The sequence below is a fragment of the Melampsora larici-populina genome, assembly GCF_000204055.1.
Source record: "Melampsora larici-populina 98AG31 unplaced genomic scaffold MELLAscaffold_2, whole genome shotgun sequence".
Classification (NCBI taxonomy): Eukaryota; Fungi; Basidiomycota; class Pucciniomycetes; order Pucciniales; family Melampsoraceae; genus Melampsora; species Melampsora laricis-populina.
Genome location: NW_006768766.1, coordinates 1,249,617 through 1,265,863, shown reverse-complemented (window position 1 = coordinate 1,265,863; position 16,247 = coordinate 1,249,617). Strand labels below are relative to the sequence as shown.

At 42.2% G+C, this 16,247-nt stretch overlaps 4 protein-coding genes across 4 annotated transcripts; 2 read left to right on the top strand and 2 right to left on the bottom strand.

Annotated features, from left to right (window-relative positions):
• Positions 1-1,266: 1,266 nt before the first annotated feature.
• MELLADRAFT_101723 (uncharacterized protein) lies at positions 1,267-2,195 on the top strand (the record flags this gene model as incomplete). The annotated part of the gene is made up of 6 exons (XM_007404724.1): positions 1,267-1,306; positions 1,387-1,432; positions 1,487-1,645; positions 1,721-1,795; positions 1,874-1,978; positions 2,048-2,195. The coding sequence occupies 6 exons, from the start codon at positions 1,267-1,269 to the stop codon at positions 2,193-2,195; spliced, it is 573 nt and encodes a 190-aa protein (XP_007404786.1).
• Positions 2,196-3,169: 974 nt separating this feature from the next.
• Positions 3,170-10,719, bottom strand: MELLADRAFT_41670 (uncharacterized protein; the record flags this gene model as incomplete). Its single annotated transcript, XM_007404235.1, has 27 exons — positions 3,170-3,238; positions 3,318-3,757; positions 3,817-4,039; positions 4,102-4,389; positions 4,452-4,525; positions 4,591-4,683; positions 4,744-4,903; positions 4,968-4,990; positions 5,074-5,193; positions 5,246-5,268; positions 5,335-5,580; positions 5,642-5,865; positions 5,938-6,036; positions 6,113-6,311; positions 6,371-6,396; positions 6,462-6,658; positions 6,716-6,877; positions 6,946-6,991; positions 7,060-7,318; positions 7,366-7,628; positions 7,693-7,751; positions 7,809-7,992; positions 8,080-8,865; positions 8,937-10,059; positions 10,130-10,193; positions 10,263-10,369; positions 10,448-10,719. Coding segments are annotated over 27 exons (5,778 nt in total), but the record flags the coding sequence as incomplete, so codon positions are not given.
• A 347-nt stretch (positions 10,720-11,066) lies between these two features.
• On the top strand, positions 11,067-13,326 carry MELLADRAFT_41669 (uncharacterized protein; the record flags this gene model as incomplete). The annotated part of the gene is made up of 6 exons (XM_007404725.1): positions 11,067-11,205; positions 11,283-11,450; positions 11,527-12,165; positions 12,247-12,468; positions 12,555-12,899; positions 12,996-13,326. 6 exons carry the CDS (start codon positions 11,109-11,111, stop codon positions 13,175-13,177), a joined length of 1,653 nt encoding a protein of 550 aa, XP_007404787.1.
• A 925-nt stretch (positions 13,327-14,251) lies between these two features.
• MELLADRAFT_101720 (uncharacterized protein) lies at positions 14,252-15,542 on the bottom strand (the record flags this gene model as incomplete). Its single annotated transcript, XM_007404234.1, has 6 exons — positions 14,252-14,428; positions 14,466-14,547; positions 14,626-14,750; positions 14,848-15,091; positions 15,198-15,268; positions 15,393-15,542. The coding sequence occupies 6 exons, from the start codon at positions 15,540-15,542 to the stop codon at positions 14,252-14,254; spliced, it is 849 nt and encodes a 282-aa protein (XP_007404296.1).
• Positions 15,543-16,247: the final 705 nt, after the last annotated feature.

Here is a 16,247-nt window from a genome sequence, read left to right as displayed (position 1 = left end):
ATCTCCGGCAAATTATACCTTCTTCGAAAATATTGTCCCTCCCTATAACCGCAAAGGCGCTTTTGAGCCGAGGGGCATCCGCATCATTTGTGATCCAATGATCAACACCTCAGAACGGAATGTTGTCTTTGCATCCAAGAGCCTTTACATCCGCACAGATGTCAACTCCCAAGGTGACCCACCTTGCCATGATTTCGAGAGGACTTGGAGGCCTGAGGTGGTGTCTTGCAGGGGATCCATCAGAACAACCGCTCCACGCATGTGTGACCGGACATCACTATGGTGTCTGAGTTTCCTTGTGGTGTACTTTTTCTCTGATTTTTCTTCACATGCGCAGGCAATTATTCGTCCGACAATCCCCCACGCCAGCGAATTTTTGGCCCAAAATGCGTTGCGCCGGTGATTGCACCGGTGGGGGATTGGAGTTCTGAGGACTATAGAAAACTGCGCTGGGCTGCAGTGGGATTTTGCGCAGTGACCAAGATACCGCCGGGCCCCTGTGATGCGAAACAGAGAAGTGTGGTTTTGGGCAAATCCCAAGGCGCTGGGGACCAGCGCGCCCGCAGTTTGTGGGCAGTTAACTGCGCTATCGGCTAGAGGAGGCTTCCCGGCTCCCATGCTTCCGAGTTCCGTCAAAATGAACTCAAAACTGGAAGAGCAGAGACTGTTGCACATTGAGCACCCATAATGCACACAGATGTGGATGTGATGTCAGTACGGAGGAGAGGGTAGCATAACCGTACATTGTGCTGATCCTTGAGCCCAGCTTCAGCCTGAGAAGGAAGATCTGCTCCGAAATATTTATGGCATTCAAACTTCAAACATGATTCTGTGCAAATTCTGTGCAAGATATCAGTAGAACTTGCACCAAACTTGCACGGATCTCGCACAGATCTTGCACGTCGGTCTCGCATGGGTTTTGCACCAGGTGGAACACAATAATTGGGCTTGTCAAAAAAAATGTGCAAGATTGGTGCCAGAAATCTTGCACGTTGGTCTTGCACGTTGGTCTTGCATGGGTTTTGCACAGCTTTATAAACAACAAAGATAAGAAGTAGGCAAGGGTAATCATTTGGAAATAGTATAGCCTTCAAGTTCGAAAGATAAGATCCATAACGATCATTTTTGTTTTTGACTATCTGAAGCCGGTTTTAAATCACTGCCACTTGAACTCATCCACATCGATTTTTTTCTTGGTGATTAATCCTCTTCAATCGCTATAAGGATTACATTTATTAAGTTTTCTCTAGATAGTTGTTTTCCAACATGTTCAATTTTCCTATATGGATCAAGTTCAACTTCTCATGTAAAAACCCTTCATATTTTTTGAAGCCAATAAATCATCTACTAATACCTCTCACATGTCTTTCTTGTAACTCTTCTCAGTATGTTTAATAATCTACGGTACTTCACTTGTATTCAGTCTAACCACGTAAGCTCATTTGTTCCTTATAGCACTCATATTACTCATCTTTAACCTTTCTAGCAACAGTGCTCAGAGGCCCGAAGCCGCGATCGAACTACGTGCTGTAGTCGAAGGGCGACCTCTCCCACCATGTAGAGGGAAGATATGTTCACCAGGTGCAACAAAGACGTCTCCTGGATTGAAAGACGTGGTTGCAGCTAATAAATCAAACACTATCACGTTGAGTTTTAATTTCAAAACTTCTTATTTGATTTCGAACCAATTACTCATATCTTCGAAATTTTGGTGAATTAGAGAGCCAACTTATCCAAAGACTCGTCAAAGTGCTCCAATTACATGTGGTGATACAGAGTCCATGGAATCGAACAAGTCAGCTCTTTTGGAATTCTTTTTGTTGTCATTTGGTCTTTGAAATACTTAAACCCACTTTCGCTCAATTTTCATCAGTCAACCAATCTTTCCAAAGACTCATCAAACTGCTCCAATAAAATGTGGAGATACCGGTTTACCACCTCCATGTGGGAATTTGCCATTGAAGTCCACAGATGCGAAGTGAGTTCTTTTGGTAGTCATATCCAGTGTTGTTTCATACAGCTTTAATCTAATTTAATCTATCATCAGGTATTTAAATCCTACAAGGACTCGTCGGAGTAAACCAGTGAAAGTTATTGAAGCGCGTAGTATCTACCAAAAAAGCGAAGGAAGCGGAGTGCCAGCGCCATGTGGTTCAGCTCTTGCCCCATGTACTAAAAAGAAAGATACCAAGTAGACTTGACTGGTTTGATCTTTGTTCTTATCGGATTCAAAAAGGCTTTATACCAACTGGATTTCTATATATTCATTTCTGGTCATGAATTACTTCTTGCTAACATTTTATTGATGACTGTTTGAAAATTAATATCAGTTTTCCTCACTTTGGGATATCTGATTACCTGTTAATAGTTGTAGGTAATCCACTATTTACTAATTGGAATATGAAAATAATTAGTTCTTGACACAAATCATTTGTTGAGGACATCTAGGATGTTATTATTACCCTTTCGCTCATCATTTTTCTTATCATCTGACGCGTCTCTAGTTTACCATTTTTGGTTTACATCTCTTTCTCAACTGTTTGCCATCTTCCTTGATTCAGTTCTTGCAAATTCCGATTCCTTGATCCTTCCTTTATTTTGTTTATCATCTTTGCGAGGACTCCTCAGCATTCCCTTGTTTTGTTTTCCTTTTTGTTAGTTTGTTAGCTGTTCTAATTGTCTTATTATGTGCGTGTTTTTTTCTTAGCAGCTAGCCACCCCATACAAGGATCGCTTGATTGAGGCATGATTTAATGATGGAACTCTCTGGCTTTCGTGCCAAACGGACTTGCCCAGCTCACCTTTGTCAGTTCAGATTGTGATTTCTGCAAGTGATCCATTTTCACCCTTCACATCAGTAACAAATGTTCATCATCAAATATTCTTTCTGCAACATTTCAGGTGCATGTATCATCACTCATTCTTAACCCAGAAAAGATTCACAAAACACATAATTCAACAAACATATTAAAGATTCAACTACTATCAAAATAATTAAATTTCACTCTCAACTGATTAACTGCATAAGACCAAAAAAAACATCAATGATACACAAATAAAAGAATTCATAAACAAAACGAGTTTGACAAGTCCGCATCTCTCATCAAAAAAGTAAATTCTAAAATCACCCTTTCTCAAGACTTTACATTTTCTATGCATAATAAGAAGATCCAACTAAATAATCATTTAAAGTAGCAAGTTCTTCTTCCGAAAAAGCTTTTTGACCTTGCATCCAAGTCTAATTAAAAAAAGAAAGCCCATTCAATTAGAAATCAGTTTCTGCCCTTTCTATAAGAGGTTTTCCAAAAAATACTCACATCTTGATGCGTCTTCTTAAAAGATGTCAATGTATTCTTAGCCGTAGTAGAAATCATAGTTGGAGAACTCATGTGAGAACAAATGTTATTAATCAAAATCTCAGGTACCCAAGCCGGTACTTCATAGGGAAACGCATTAATCAATGCAGCTGAACCTAAAACAGCTGAATGAATCTTAATCAATGTAGCTTGATAACCGATCACTTCGATTCCATTTTGAAATCGATGTTTTGGTAAATGTGTTTCTTTTAAGATTTGTGTAAAACGAGCTTTGAGTTGTAAGATTGAGGCTCGTTCTGAACAATGTACTATACCCGATAAGGTGATGGCTGCCGCTTCACGTACTTCGGGACTCGAATCACCTAGTAGAATGCAGAGTGATTCTAAGATTCGATCGACTTGTAATCTACTGAGAGAGTGTAACTGGTGAAAGAAAAAGGCTATATCCAAGGAACCAAATTCAGTTTTCAATTAGTTGGGCAATGTAGAGATAACGTACCTTGTAGGATAGTCAGTACATCCAGTCGAACTTTCCACCGTTTGGTCTTCAATAAATCTAATAGGGTGTCCAAGAAAGAGACAACCATATCTTGAGGGTATACCACACATGCAAGAGTGATGATAACTGCATGTGATAGTTCACATAGCTCCGTATTATCAGTCATCTCATGCATAAAGAATACCTCTGGGAGGATCTTGGGTATGAATGGGTATATAACAGGCTAAAGAGGGAGATGTCAATAGGAATGCAACCATGAAACATGAGACATAGGACTCGACGAACCAATAGATAATCTGTTAAGCTAGACCATAGCCAGGTGAGAATAGTAGTAGAACACCTATCATATTCCTGATCTCCGTGCTGTGCAGGTAGACGGATTTCACGTGCTCGACGGAGATCGACCAATAGTTTATCGATGGCCTTGATAGTCAATTCACTCTCTACCACAAGTGGCTTGTTTGCCATGGACTCTTCCTGACCGGCCGCGAGGAAATCAGCCAGCGACCGGAAGGCAGGATTTGCCTGAAGTTCAGTCAGTGCTTGTAGATTGGAGCTAACGCAATTTCGAACCTAGTGACCAGATTGATCAGTAATAAGCGGCATAACGAAGGGCCTTGAAGTTTTTCACGCACTTCAAGATAATCGTGATCAATTACACGGCAGTAAACATCCCAATACTTATCTACTAAAGGTTGTCTGAATGGCCCTGAGTTCACGCAGACGAATCAAATTAATCAACGACCACAAAAGCGATGAAATGAAGTCTCTTACATCCTAAAGATCGAACAAGGGAACCGATGAATTGATGTGCTTTACTAGCATCAAACGCAGATGAGTGGCTCTCGGTTTCCAAGCCCATTATAACTATATTGGACGATGCTATCAGACAAAGATTCTATAATAGCCAAACCAAAATGGACTCACAATCGACCAAAACCTGGTTTCTACGTGGATCTCGACCGATTAAGACGTAGTCCATACACATGATCCAACTGCTAAGCGAGTCAGGCGTGATGCCATCGTATATAAACTTTAGTCGCTTCTCGAACCAAGCCCACAATTCGTTTTGTGCATTCAGAGGCCACTGAAGAGGCCTTAAAATCAGTCAGGAACACCTTAAAGACGGGGTGGTGCATTTTGGGACTGACGTGTTTGGTAGATCGTAGAGCCCCTACACCATAGAAGACAAAGATAGCCGGAAGATTGTCAGTGACTTGCTTAGTAGATCACGATATCGCAAAGGAAGCCACGTACCACCTATGATTTCACCTGCAGCCCTTTGTTTATGTCGATCAGCTGGGTCGTCTACTAAAGCATCCAGTGTCGGTAAGGCGATTGGCCAGATATCCTGACGAAAGATCTGAAAGATAGACTCTGTGTTACGCATGTCAGTCTCAGAACAAGCAACATGTCAAAGCCGACGTACTCAGTGCAATCACATTATCAGCTCTATAAATAAGAATGTATTAGCTATCAGAGAAGCTTTATTTGAAGAAAAGATTGAGAGAACTCAACGATAGGTAATCTCTCGACTGTTCTTGACTCAAATGAGCTGCCAATTTCTTCCAAAAGGTTTCTTGACTTAAAGCTGCCTTGAATATTGACAAAGTCTTTTCAGACTCTGGATCCCACTCTGTGTGACCATCTTTTGGTGGTGGTTGATAAGCCTTGACATCTCCGCATATCAACCACCCAGTGGTTAACTGATCCACTAGAAATCGCGGTCCAGCATTAAATGGAGTTCGGATCACAGTCATGAATCTATATATTGAAAATCCACATTAGCCATATGCTAAGCTCAAAGGCGAACAATTCATCTTACTCTTCGAAAGTTGGTTCCACAGGCGATGGCAACTGGACATTCGCCCGAAGCGGATTGTACCTAGTTTGAGTCAACAAGGTTTCCTTGGAACCCGCGGCGATTGTTCTCAACTTGATGAAATGTAAGATTTTAGTAATCGCATTGATGGCATGACTTCGCTTGGCAGGTAGATCAGATTCACACAATTCATTGATGAAATGTGAGGTCGTCTGAGGATCTAATGGCTATGTTATGAAAATACGTAAAATTTGTATCAGAAGATGTGATAAAGGTATTCAAACCACTATGCATCATACCTGATCACGCCGTATAAGGTTTTTGAGTAGTCGACTGGCATTCTGGGAATATTTCCAATGTGTTGAGGCTTCATCCGCAATTTTCAGTAGATCTACGACCTGTCAAAAAACGACGATGAAATCATTTCAGCACTTGGCAACATTATCGCGAGATCTCTCGTGTGGATCAACATACCAAAGAGTTATGACATTCATCCCTTTGTATCATCTGTGCCTTGGTGAGTTTCTCCAAGGCAAGAGAGGAGCCAGAGTCCATATGATGGATCAGAAGTTCTTGATCCAGAGCTGTGATCGCATTTGTTAGACCAGGTGAGACGATCGAATTGTGAAGAGTAGCACTCTCGAACATTCGAACAGCGTGATGGTGAAGAAGGCTATGGACCGAATGAAATCAGCAGCAAGTCACGTCACTAGACAATCAGAAACAACTCACCTAGACACTAAGGCTTGGATCGAGGACTTTGGTAAAATATAACAAAGGTCAGAAAACAACTGGGACCCATAAACTGAAAGCTGATGCGAACCTTATCAGAATGCTGACACTGAAGCAATCGTAGTACATACATTGCACTATACTTCGGGCGCTGTAAGCAATACCTGGGAAACGTTTTACCACCCAGCACATACAGAGCCCCCTTCATTCTATCGGGGTCGGTTCCTGGGTCCAGACATTCAAAAAGAGTAGGCAAGATTATGGCGCGTGTACCATCATATAACTGGCCTACGTAGGATGTAAAGTCAGCGACGCGGTGGCCAGAGTCATTTGTAAGCGCCTTACAGATTGCTTCCAACGACCGTTGCGCAGACTTTCTGATACTAAGCCAGGAAGAGACGCAGAATTGGCAGAGATCACGAATGATTTGATCGTCGCTCTTGCTCCTCTGTAGCGACAATCTCAGTGTCTTCATACGGATAAAATGCAGCAGATGCGCTCGTCTGACTTGAATTCATCTAATCGTCAGCCATAAGAAAACTTCATCAAATCAACATGATCAACTTCGAACTCACGCCATACGATCCTTGGATATTCCTTCTGAACCTTTGTCACGCGAGCCTACTCACAAGGTTAATGACCACGACAATCAGCAATCTTCAAACGAGCTATCGATGAATAAAACTCACCAAGTTTTGAACAAACTTATAGTTTTCTTTGTGATATTCATAAACCCCTCGTTCAAAAGGATAATCCAGTAAAATACTAGACATGAGACTGACGATACATTGGATGCACTCGATTGTATCTTCGAATAGGGTCAACCTCGTAACAGCCTCATGTAGCACTTCGGCCAAGTCTTCTCTGTACTGCTTCACGGAGGCGTGTCTAGCATCTGATGGTAGCAATGGTATACCAGCTTGGTATACAGGAAGGTCTGTTGGTAAACTCGGAAGCGTTTCACTGTTCAAACTGATGAGCATGAGCTTTGAAACGTAAAAGAAGATGGTATAACAAACCCCCAGTCCGTAGTTGGCTCCCCAGGATGAACAGGTGGACCTGCAACAATGAAAGCCGCGATACCTGCAACAGTGTACTTTGACAAGGTACATAATTTCACAAAGTGACATTTTATGTCATGATCCAAGGTAGGTTGCTTGATGAGACCCCGAATTTCCTGTGTGATAGGTGCCAAAATCTCCGCTAAGATCGACATTGCGAAGTCAATTTCGGGTTGTGAGGCAACATGCCAGCTGATCTGATAACAGGTATCCTGCGTCAGCCTTACTCCGTCCTAGAATTTTTTCGTCTTCAAAACTTACCTTCACGTCAGTCACCTTATAGGTTTTCCCCCATGCAAACTGATGAGATGACTTCATGGCTGCCATTGCAAAGGCCGCAATCTCCATCAGTATGTCGAATTATTAAAGCATACCACAATACATACCTGGGCTATTCCATTCCTCCGGGTTCACAAATCGATGGTCATTTGGATATGTCTCAAGGAGAGCTCGCAAGATCGCGTAGATAAGTCTGGCAGTGAAAGTGAAACCTTTTTCTGATTTACAATCACGAATTAATAGTTTCAGAAGGGACAAGATTTCGTCTCGATATTGCAATAGCTGTTTTGAGTGTTTTGAGAGAGTTTAAATGAGCCAAGTTGATAAACGTATCTGGTCACCATTGAAAGAAAAATAGCTTCAACTCACTGCTGGACCAGAATTGGTGGTTGCACCAATCAAGATAGATAAAAACCAATGCAGTTCAAGGTCCGAACTCTTGTGAGAGCTGGTAGACATGGTATATATCGATGATGCGCCGGCTTCGAGTTCACTTCGGATCTTACGATCACACAATGGGTACAGGGTCTGAAAGGTGATTTTATCGGCAAAACCTCTAGCCAGGGAGCTGGAAATCAATCCTACAATCTTGAGCATATTGAACCGGACATTCTCACAAATGTATGTCTTGAAGTAATCAAGCATTGCGGGAAAGAGTTCTGGAGAGGTCGCCTTACAGAGCTCGTCAAACGAAGCACAGAGAAAGCTGATAGTACTTTCTTCTATCTTCCCGCCTGTCTTCTCCCTTAGACCACGAGGTTCAGGCAAGTTTTCAAAGAAGCTCATCACTCGTCTAAAATATGTTAAAGCCCAGTCTGAAAAGAACGTAGATGATTCCGGTGGCATAGAGCTCATTTCGTCCGAAGGTTGCATACTCATGTTGATGTCAGCATTCTCGGAGGTAGGATGGTCAAGATCGATCATCCCTTGTGCTTCATTCATAATTGTCATATCACTGATCTTGATCTTAGAGATTGCTACCAAGACCAACATAGCACTATGCATCGTTTTGGTCGGATCATTGGGATCAATGCCGGGTAATAGCAGGTCCAAAATTGTAGGCAAATTACGAGCCCCTTGTGGATATTGACTCAAATCCAACATACTACCAATAATGGCAGATAAGGCGCCCAGACAAGCAGTCGTACGATGGGTCTAAAGATTTCCAAACCAGACGTAAATGCGTGAAAAGGTTCCACTTAGGATCCAGATGTACCAAAACTTACTTCCAAAAGTCCCTCGAGTGCAGCAACCGAGAGTTCAACTATAGGCGGTACAATCACGGACGGTTCGAGATGGGCGACGATTTTTAGGGCATGATGAGTCAAGCCTGATGTCGTTCCATCTTTGGAAAACATCGACATGAGTAGAGCATGGCTCAGCATCGTAACAAATTGCTTCTTGATCCGAGCAGTTAGACGCCATTCGCCAGGTGTAGGACAGTCTGCTTTGGCCTCTTCAGTCCATCGACGAGTAAATTGCCAAGCCAGATGCCTAACAAATTTCGCCAACTTGCTTGACCAATCTCCATGATTAGATGGATGAAAAAAAGTTTCCATTGAGGTGAGCAATTTGGCTGTAGCATGCAAAGCGCGACAGTGTGGTGTATCCGAGGTAGAATTTTCCGACATGGAGTAAACGATGATCGTGGCCAAAGATTCCAATGGATCGGATGGTTTCAACAATCCCAAGACTCGTGAGGTGGCTTTGTTGTCTGCTTCGCTAGCACCCAGAGAGGCGACCTGACCAGAGTTGGATTCTACTGGGACCTCGAAAAACCGTACACATTGTGACATGATAAATGACCATTGTTTCTCAGTGTAAATGCCTACGTGCTTCTGCAGACCAGTCCAAGGAGGCGAATCTTGAGTCGAGGCGATCACTTTGTTTGCCGTGTCTTCGAATTTCTCTCCGGTGGAAACCTCCTTTAAGAGGCTTACGAGCCGTGGATCACTGACGTTCGGGTCAGTATGTTTATATGACAATCGTGCGAGTAAATTTAACCACTGTTCGTCCCAATGTTCAGTCTGGAAGGTGGCCCATAGTCGAAAAATACTTCCAAGCCAGGGTGTCGGATTATTCAGGGGTAGGAAATGGCATAGGATGGATTGGTAGGTAAGGAGGGAAGGGAAGTCTGCTCCATCAATTGATGGAAGAAATTGTTCCATGATCTCTAAGGCTGTGTGTGGCGGAAAGTAGCTGTTGGCGTAATCGGCTAATGTCATAATGCTAACGTAGACAGTGGTGGTACCGCTAGCGCGCTCTTTGGGATGGATTTCAGGGAGAAGTAGTTTATAGAGTGGCTTCCAGTCTAATTGCAATTCGCGAATGTCCAAGTTTCTGCTCGATCTACATTCAAATCAATAAATCAAAATTAATCTTCGGCCAATTTTTGGATAAGTTTAAGGGCGCATCCTACTTGATCAGGGTAACCGTCATCCTGATAAAGACCTCAGTCACTCTGGTTTCCATACCCTGTGAGCCTAAGGATCCACAAAAGATACATGAGACTGATTGGTAAATTTCACTTTATCTAGAGAAATCTAGCTTACAAGCCAAGTTGTAGTAGAATGCACCGAGTTTTGCTCTTACACGATGCTTCATAGGATATCGTAATTCCAACCAATCTTCGAGTAATCCATTCCAATATACGAAACCACTGATAAATTTTCCAATTATATATACACTGATCAGTTTCATATTTTCCAAGATACTCTAGTTACGATAAAATGCTGACAACTGAAAGTCTTTTCCTGCTGCACATTCCATCAAATGTTTGATGATGATTTCCAGTTTTTCGTCCATATCTGCTACAGATTCAACCTGATAAGGTAAAAGAAAATCGCATAATCTTTCTTCTCGATTCCTTTCGATCGGAAGTTGAAGGTGCTTTGGTACAAGAGACGAGGTTGGTATATTAGGGTCTTCAGTATCATCGAGTTTTGTTTTGAAAGACATGACAGATTGAATGTCTGATGGTGCCTCTAGTTCGAGTATATCTTCATCGTCGGCTTTGTCCATTCTTGAGAGCTTGTATAAAAGGTTGACTTTTAGCTCAGGAGGCTGATGGTAGAGCCTTGGCGATCGAGATATGTGGTTTGAAGTAAGCTTGGAAGTTGAACGCGTCATCGATCATCAACTTCAAAGTAATCACTGTCACTTATGAGTCATACATCGTCTGCAATAGCGGTCGGATCAGAACTCGACCGTGGATGGATAATCTGACCCGGCAATTACGGTACGGGTCAATGACGCGGCATCTCATGGAGACCGGTGCGGCGCAGCCGATGATCGAAATGACGAGGATTGGCTGATGTAATCGAAACCAGCCTGTTGACTTACCAGCTTGACCATTTCTCTTGACCTCATTCCACTTTCTCAACCATCATCAACCAAAAATGCCATCGACCTCAAAAGATGTTACAATGACTGATGTACCCAGTGTCCCAGTCACTCCCGAGGTAGCGGTCGAAACCCCCAAGACGTTCGAAGCTGGTGAGTCTATTGCTTTCTTTCATATGGATCCTCACTTGACCGTGATACTGATCCGATGATACCTTTGATGTAACTAGAACTTCGCCAACAACTAAGCTTATTGTCTAAGGCGGTCGAACTCTCTGAACCTAGATTCACTTATCGGGTCCTTCGATGTCTTATGTCATCGAAGAAAAGGTTTCAACAAAGCAGCGCTGAATCGGAAAACGCTTTGAAATTGATCATCCAAACCGGTTTACCCAAAAGTCAGTCATCAATTCCTCAACATCCGAAACTTCTCTGATATCTTTTTACTAACGATATCTTATAATCACAATCCAGATTCAAAGATCAAAGAAGTGCTTTTACCACATTTGAGTTCGAGTCCAGGTGTATCGGTAGATAGCTCAGCTGATATGCAAGTGGACGGCGCTCCTTCTGGCCCCACCAAGACTTCAGCAAACGCCACTCCGAAGACATTGAAAGATACTCCACCTTTTCCTGATCCATCGGCACAACCTGAACATGAGATGTATCTCTCACTTCTCATCTTACTCTTGCTATTATCACGCGGTCCCAACAATAATTTGGTCGCATTCGAACTTTCTGATCGATTGATCACTGAATATCTTCCTCATCAAAATCGCCGATCGCTCGACCCACTTGCAGCCAAGATTTGGTTTTATCATTCTAGAGTTGCTGAACTCCTTGAGTCATCAGGCGAAAAACCTCAAGTATGGGGTAGTTTGAGATCTAAACTTATGGCGGCTCATAGAACAGCAAGGCTTCGACGTGATGAAGATAGTGAGGCGACTTTGTTGAATTTGATCGTTAGAAACTTGCTTGGACATGAGCTTTGGGAGCAAGCCGATCGTTTGGTGGGTAAGACTGAGTTTCCCGATTTTGGTAAAACCGAAGCTAGTGTGGGAGCTGGTGGAATGGTACCCACGGGTCAGGTGGCTCGTTGGCTCTACTACTTGGGTGAATATACTTTCCATCTTCGCCACAAACCCAAGCCATATCGTGACAAACTGACAGGTATGTAATGTGGTAACGTGACAGGTCGAATTCGTACAATTCAATTAAACTACACGGAAGCCCATACTCACCTTCAACAAGCGATCCGACGAGCTCCTCCACCTCAAGTGGCCCCGGGTTTCTGGCAAGCAACTCACAAGTTGTTTGTTGTAGTCGAATTATTGATGGGTGACATACCTGACCGCGCGGTGTTCCGAGGTCCAGTGCTGAAGAAGTGCCTTCAACCATATTTCGAGATTGTACAAGGTAAGTTGAGGCGTTTCGATAGTAATCCTGTCAGTAACCTTGATTGACTTTCTCTCGTCTTGTACCGATCTGTCGGCACCTTACAGCGGTCAGAGTCGGAGACATCACCAAATTCGAACAAGCTTTGAGTGCCCATTCGACCCGATTTCTGGCTGATGCGACTTATACTTTGATTCTCAGATTACGTCACAATGTTATTAAGACGGCTTTAAGAACAATCTCATTGGCTTATTCGAGAATCAAGTTGAAGGACGTTAGTTCTAAATTGAAGCTTGATAGTGAAGAGGATGCTGAATATGTTGTAGCAAAAGCGATTCGAGATGGAGTGATTGAAGCCAGATTGGATCGAGCTGGTGGATGGATGGTCAGTAAAGAAGTCGGTGATATTTACGCCACTAGTGAACCGCAGGAGGCTTTCCATCAAAGAATCTGTGAGTTTTCCCGTTCGTTTTCTTACAATCTGGGTGATAAACTATAGCCTTTCTTGCTCATTTGATTGTTCAATCTTGACATTTCGACCCTTCTAGCCTTTTGTCTCAAGTTACACAATGAGAGTGTGAAAGCTATGCGCTTCCCTCTACATGCTCATCGTAAGGAGCTCGCATCTGCTGAAGCTGCTAGAGAGCGTGAACGAGAGCTTGCATCTGAGATCCTTACAGGGGACTCTCCCGATGGTGATGATGATGGTGACCTTGGTGATGCGTTCTGATGGCTGTGGTTTGAATCGAATGGAACTTTGTTGCGTGTAGTGATAATGGTGATGAATGATGTGTGCTTTTTTCCTTATGAAATGTGAAGAAATTACAGCAAGGAAGGGATTAATGAACTATTTGAATCTCTTCTAGCATTCTCTGGTTGATGATGTCCTTGCGTTGATGTTTGGGTCAAACTCTCCGGACTCAAGTTTGAGTGGAGCTGGAGTATGCCTTGACTGTTCTCAGTCCGTTGAAGACTTGAGAACATCAGGCTGTTTATAACAAAGAGCAGAAGACGGATGTTCGTGAGGCAAGGTACTGGGACACGATTGGCAATCATTTCGTCAGAAGCGATCAAAAAGAAGAGAAACAAATACGATGAACAAATGCAAATTATAAGATATATGTATGTATCAAAACCTTTCAGGTGAGATGTTGTTACAAATGTTATTGAAGAGAGACTTTATAGTTGTTTGTTTAATGCAAGCAGAGTCTTGAAGAGAAACAATGAAAAGACAAAAATGAGGCTCTGAGAATCCTAGCCCAGCCTTCGGATTTAGAATTGATTTGTAAATCATTAAGCGCGTTAAACTTCACAGTCCCAGTTGTCATTTTAAGTGTGGTCGAATACCAAGTCATGCAGGGCTTCAGTTTTTGGGAATTGGTAGAAATCTTTGTAGAGATGTCACCCAGAGGACTTTCCTTATCTCTTTTTCCAGAGTACCACATTTATTGTTTGAAGGATCCGGATGTTTCATTTCATCTATCTCCAGCCATACTCTATCAACCTGACCTCATTCAAACTTGTAGCACACCGGTAGCAAGCAAATTCTACTGATCACATTTTGAAAATGCACAGAAACTGTTATGGTAACATTATTTTCATTTCAAGAAGCTCAAATGAAACACAACATGAAGAAAAATGTGATTAGAAATTATCCGGTAACCAAGTGCTTTTTTTCAGCCGCGAAGCCTTTGTTTCTCAACCCCATTGTATATAAACTCAAAAAAGTGTCTATTAGTATGAATTGTAGCCTTCAACTCCTCCTCACAAAATTTCGTCGGATTTCTCCTTGGAACTGACGCTATCAAAGCCCCTCACCAGTAAATGGTACGTCGAGTAGCTTGCTCTTTGGAAGAGTCTTTCCTTTTTCCTTCAAATAAGGTTCTAATTTTGCCACGAGTTCTTTCGGAGTAAAGTCAAGATGCTGATATAATTTAAGATGTATACGAAATTTTGGCATTGTGAGTAAATTTTTCGAATTCTTAGAGTAAAATAGAAAAAGTTTTAGTGGAGCTCACCAAGAGATGCTTAGTGATGATACATCCTTGTGGATCTTTTGGATCATCACAACTCAATCCAGCTGCATTTGACGTATTTGGGCTATATATAACAGAGATGTCAGCTATGAATAATCAAAATCATGGCTTCAAATCGTAGAAATCACTGATAGTATCTTACGTTCCAGCCGGCCAAGTGCAAGAGAGAAGGGCCATGATTGGATCTACGTCAATGTCCACCAAAGACTTTGCTACACTCAATGTAGCTTCTTTATTAACTTTATCGGCGTCCTTAGATGCTGCATCCTGAAATCAGATTTGAGAGGTACATCCTTTGGTCAGTCCTTATATGAAGTGATCAGAATATCAATCTATCTGATCATCATAGAGAAAGTATATGTACTTGATGCATGATTACCCTAGTTATTTCTGGGTTAGTAAATTTATCGGTACAATCTTTACCTACACATCCCACACAAGGTGCGTTGCGTTCAAGTGATGCAACAATGATACTAGCCGTCATTCCACGCTTATCGTCTGCTTTTTTAGCTACGGAAAATGCAGTATCGGCGATGAACTTCTTCATGCAATGTAACTTTGTCTTGTCAAACTTGCCAGCACCTTCTGTGGCACTTTTATCACCTAGGCTGGGTTGGGTTTCCAACGATAGTTTTTTGTGAGCATTCATCTAAAGGTCAAATATAACTCTCTCCTTGGGATAGATTGGAAGTACATAACAGAAAAGATACTAACAATGAATAAACGGCGTCTACAATTCCTAAGGGATTATCTTTCTTGTAAAGCGCGTTGACCAATTGTACTTCCTATGAAGACCATCCAGATGGTAGATGTTCAAAATAACATTATCATGAGCTCACTCTTTCAAGCAAATCATGATACAGTACCTAACCTGTAGCACAGCCAAGAAAAAAATCAACTACGACTAACTTTTGCATGTCCCCATTCTTGTGGGATGTTACGACGAGAGAGCCTTCCCGGGCCCACTGAAGGGCTTGGATTAATTTCTCGAGCATCTCTTTGGTTTACTTGGTTCAACAAACAGAAAACACTGAGGATAACTTGTTTCAAGTCTTTCATGATGTTGGTTATCTTTAGGATGTAGCGAAAATTCAAAAGAAGAAATAAGCCTCGAGTTATTGAGACTATTACTACAAAGATATATAATTCATGCATACCTTGATTTGTGCTTTGTGTCCTTTGCTTTACAGGCACGACTTGTGGCGTTTGTCAAAAAATGAAGGTTTAGGTGCGATTAGATCGATGCAGATGATTCTCCTGGAATTGATTTGCTTGTGATATTAGTTGACTTGGAGCACAAAATATCACGTTCAAGATGAGTAAAAAAGTTGCTTTCTTTATAGGTGATTGGTAATCACACAGACAGAGCACTGTTTTGCGCTGTTCCGACCCCGCTGCCAAGCTACCTACGCGGTAGTTAGCTATCAACGAGATGTGACGCTCATTTCTATCACACTCAACTTCGCTACCTGATTATTGATCCAGTCTCCGTCTTCGAATAAGGATCATGAGGATTCTCGCCAACGGATTCGTTTTTACCTGACCTGCAATGCTGGATGTAAACCACTCATCCACAAATCACAGTCGGATGATACATCGTTCAAGAGCGCTGGATACTCATTTCCTCGAAGGACGTCTTGTCGTGAGATTTGGGACCATGTGATTAGAAGACGCATGTTATAATCTTTGACAACAAATGGCAAGAGCTAGTGACTGTCTCATTCATCCAGTGTCATCGATCAAACACAACATCTTAATCCGGTA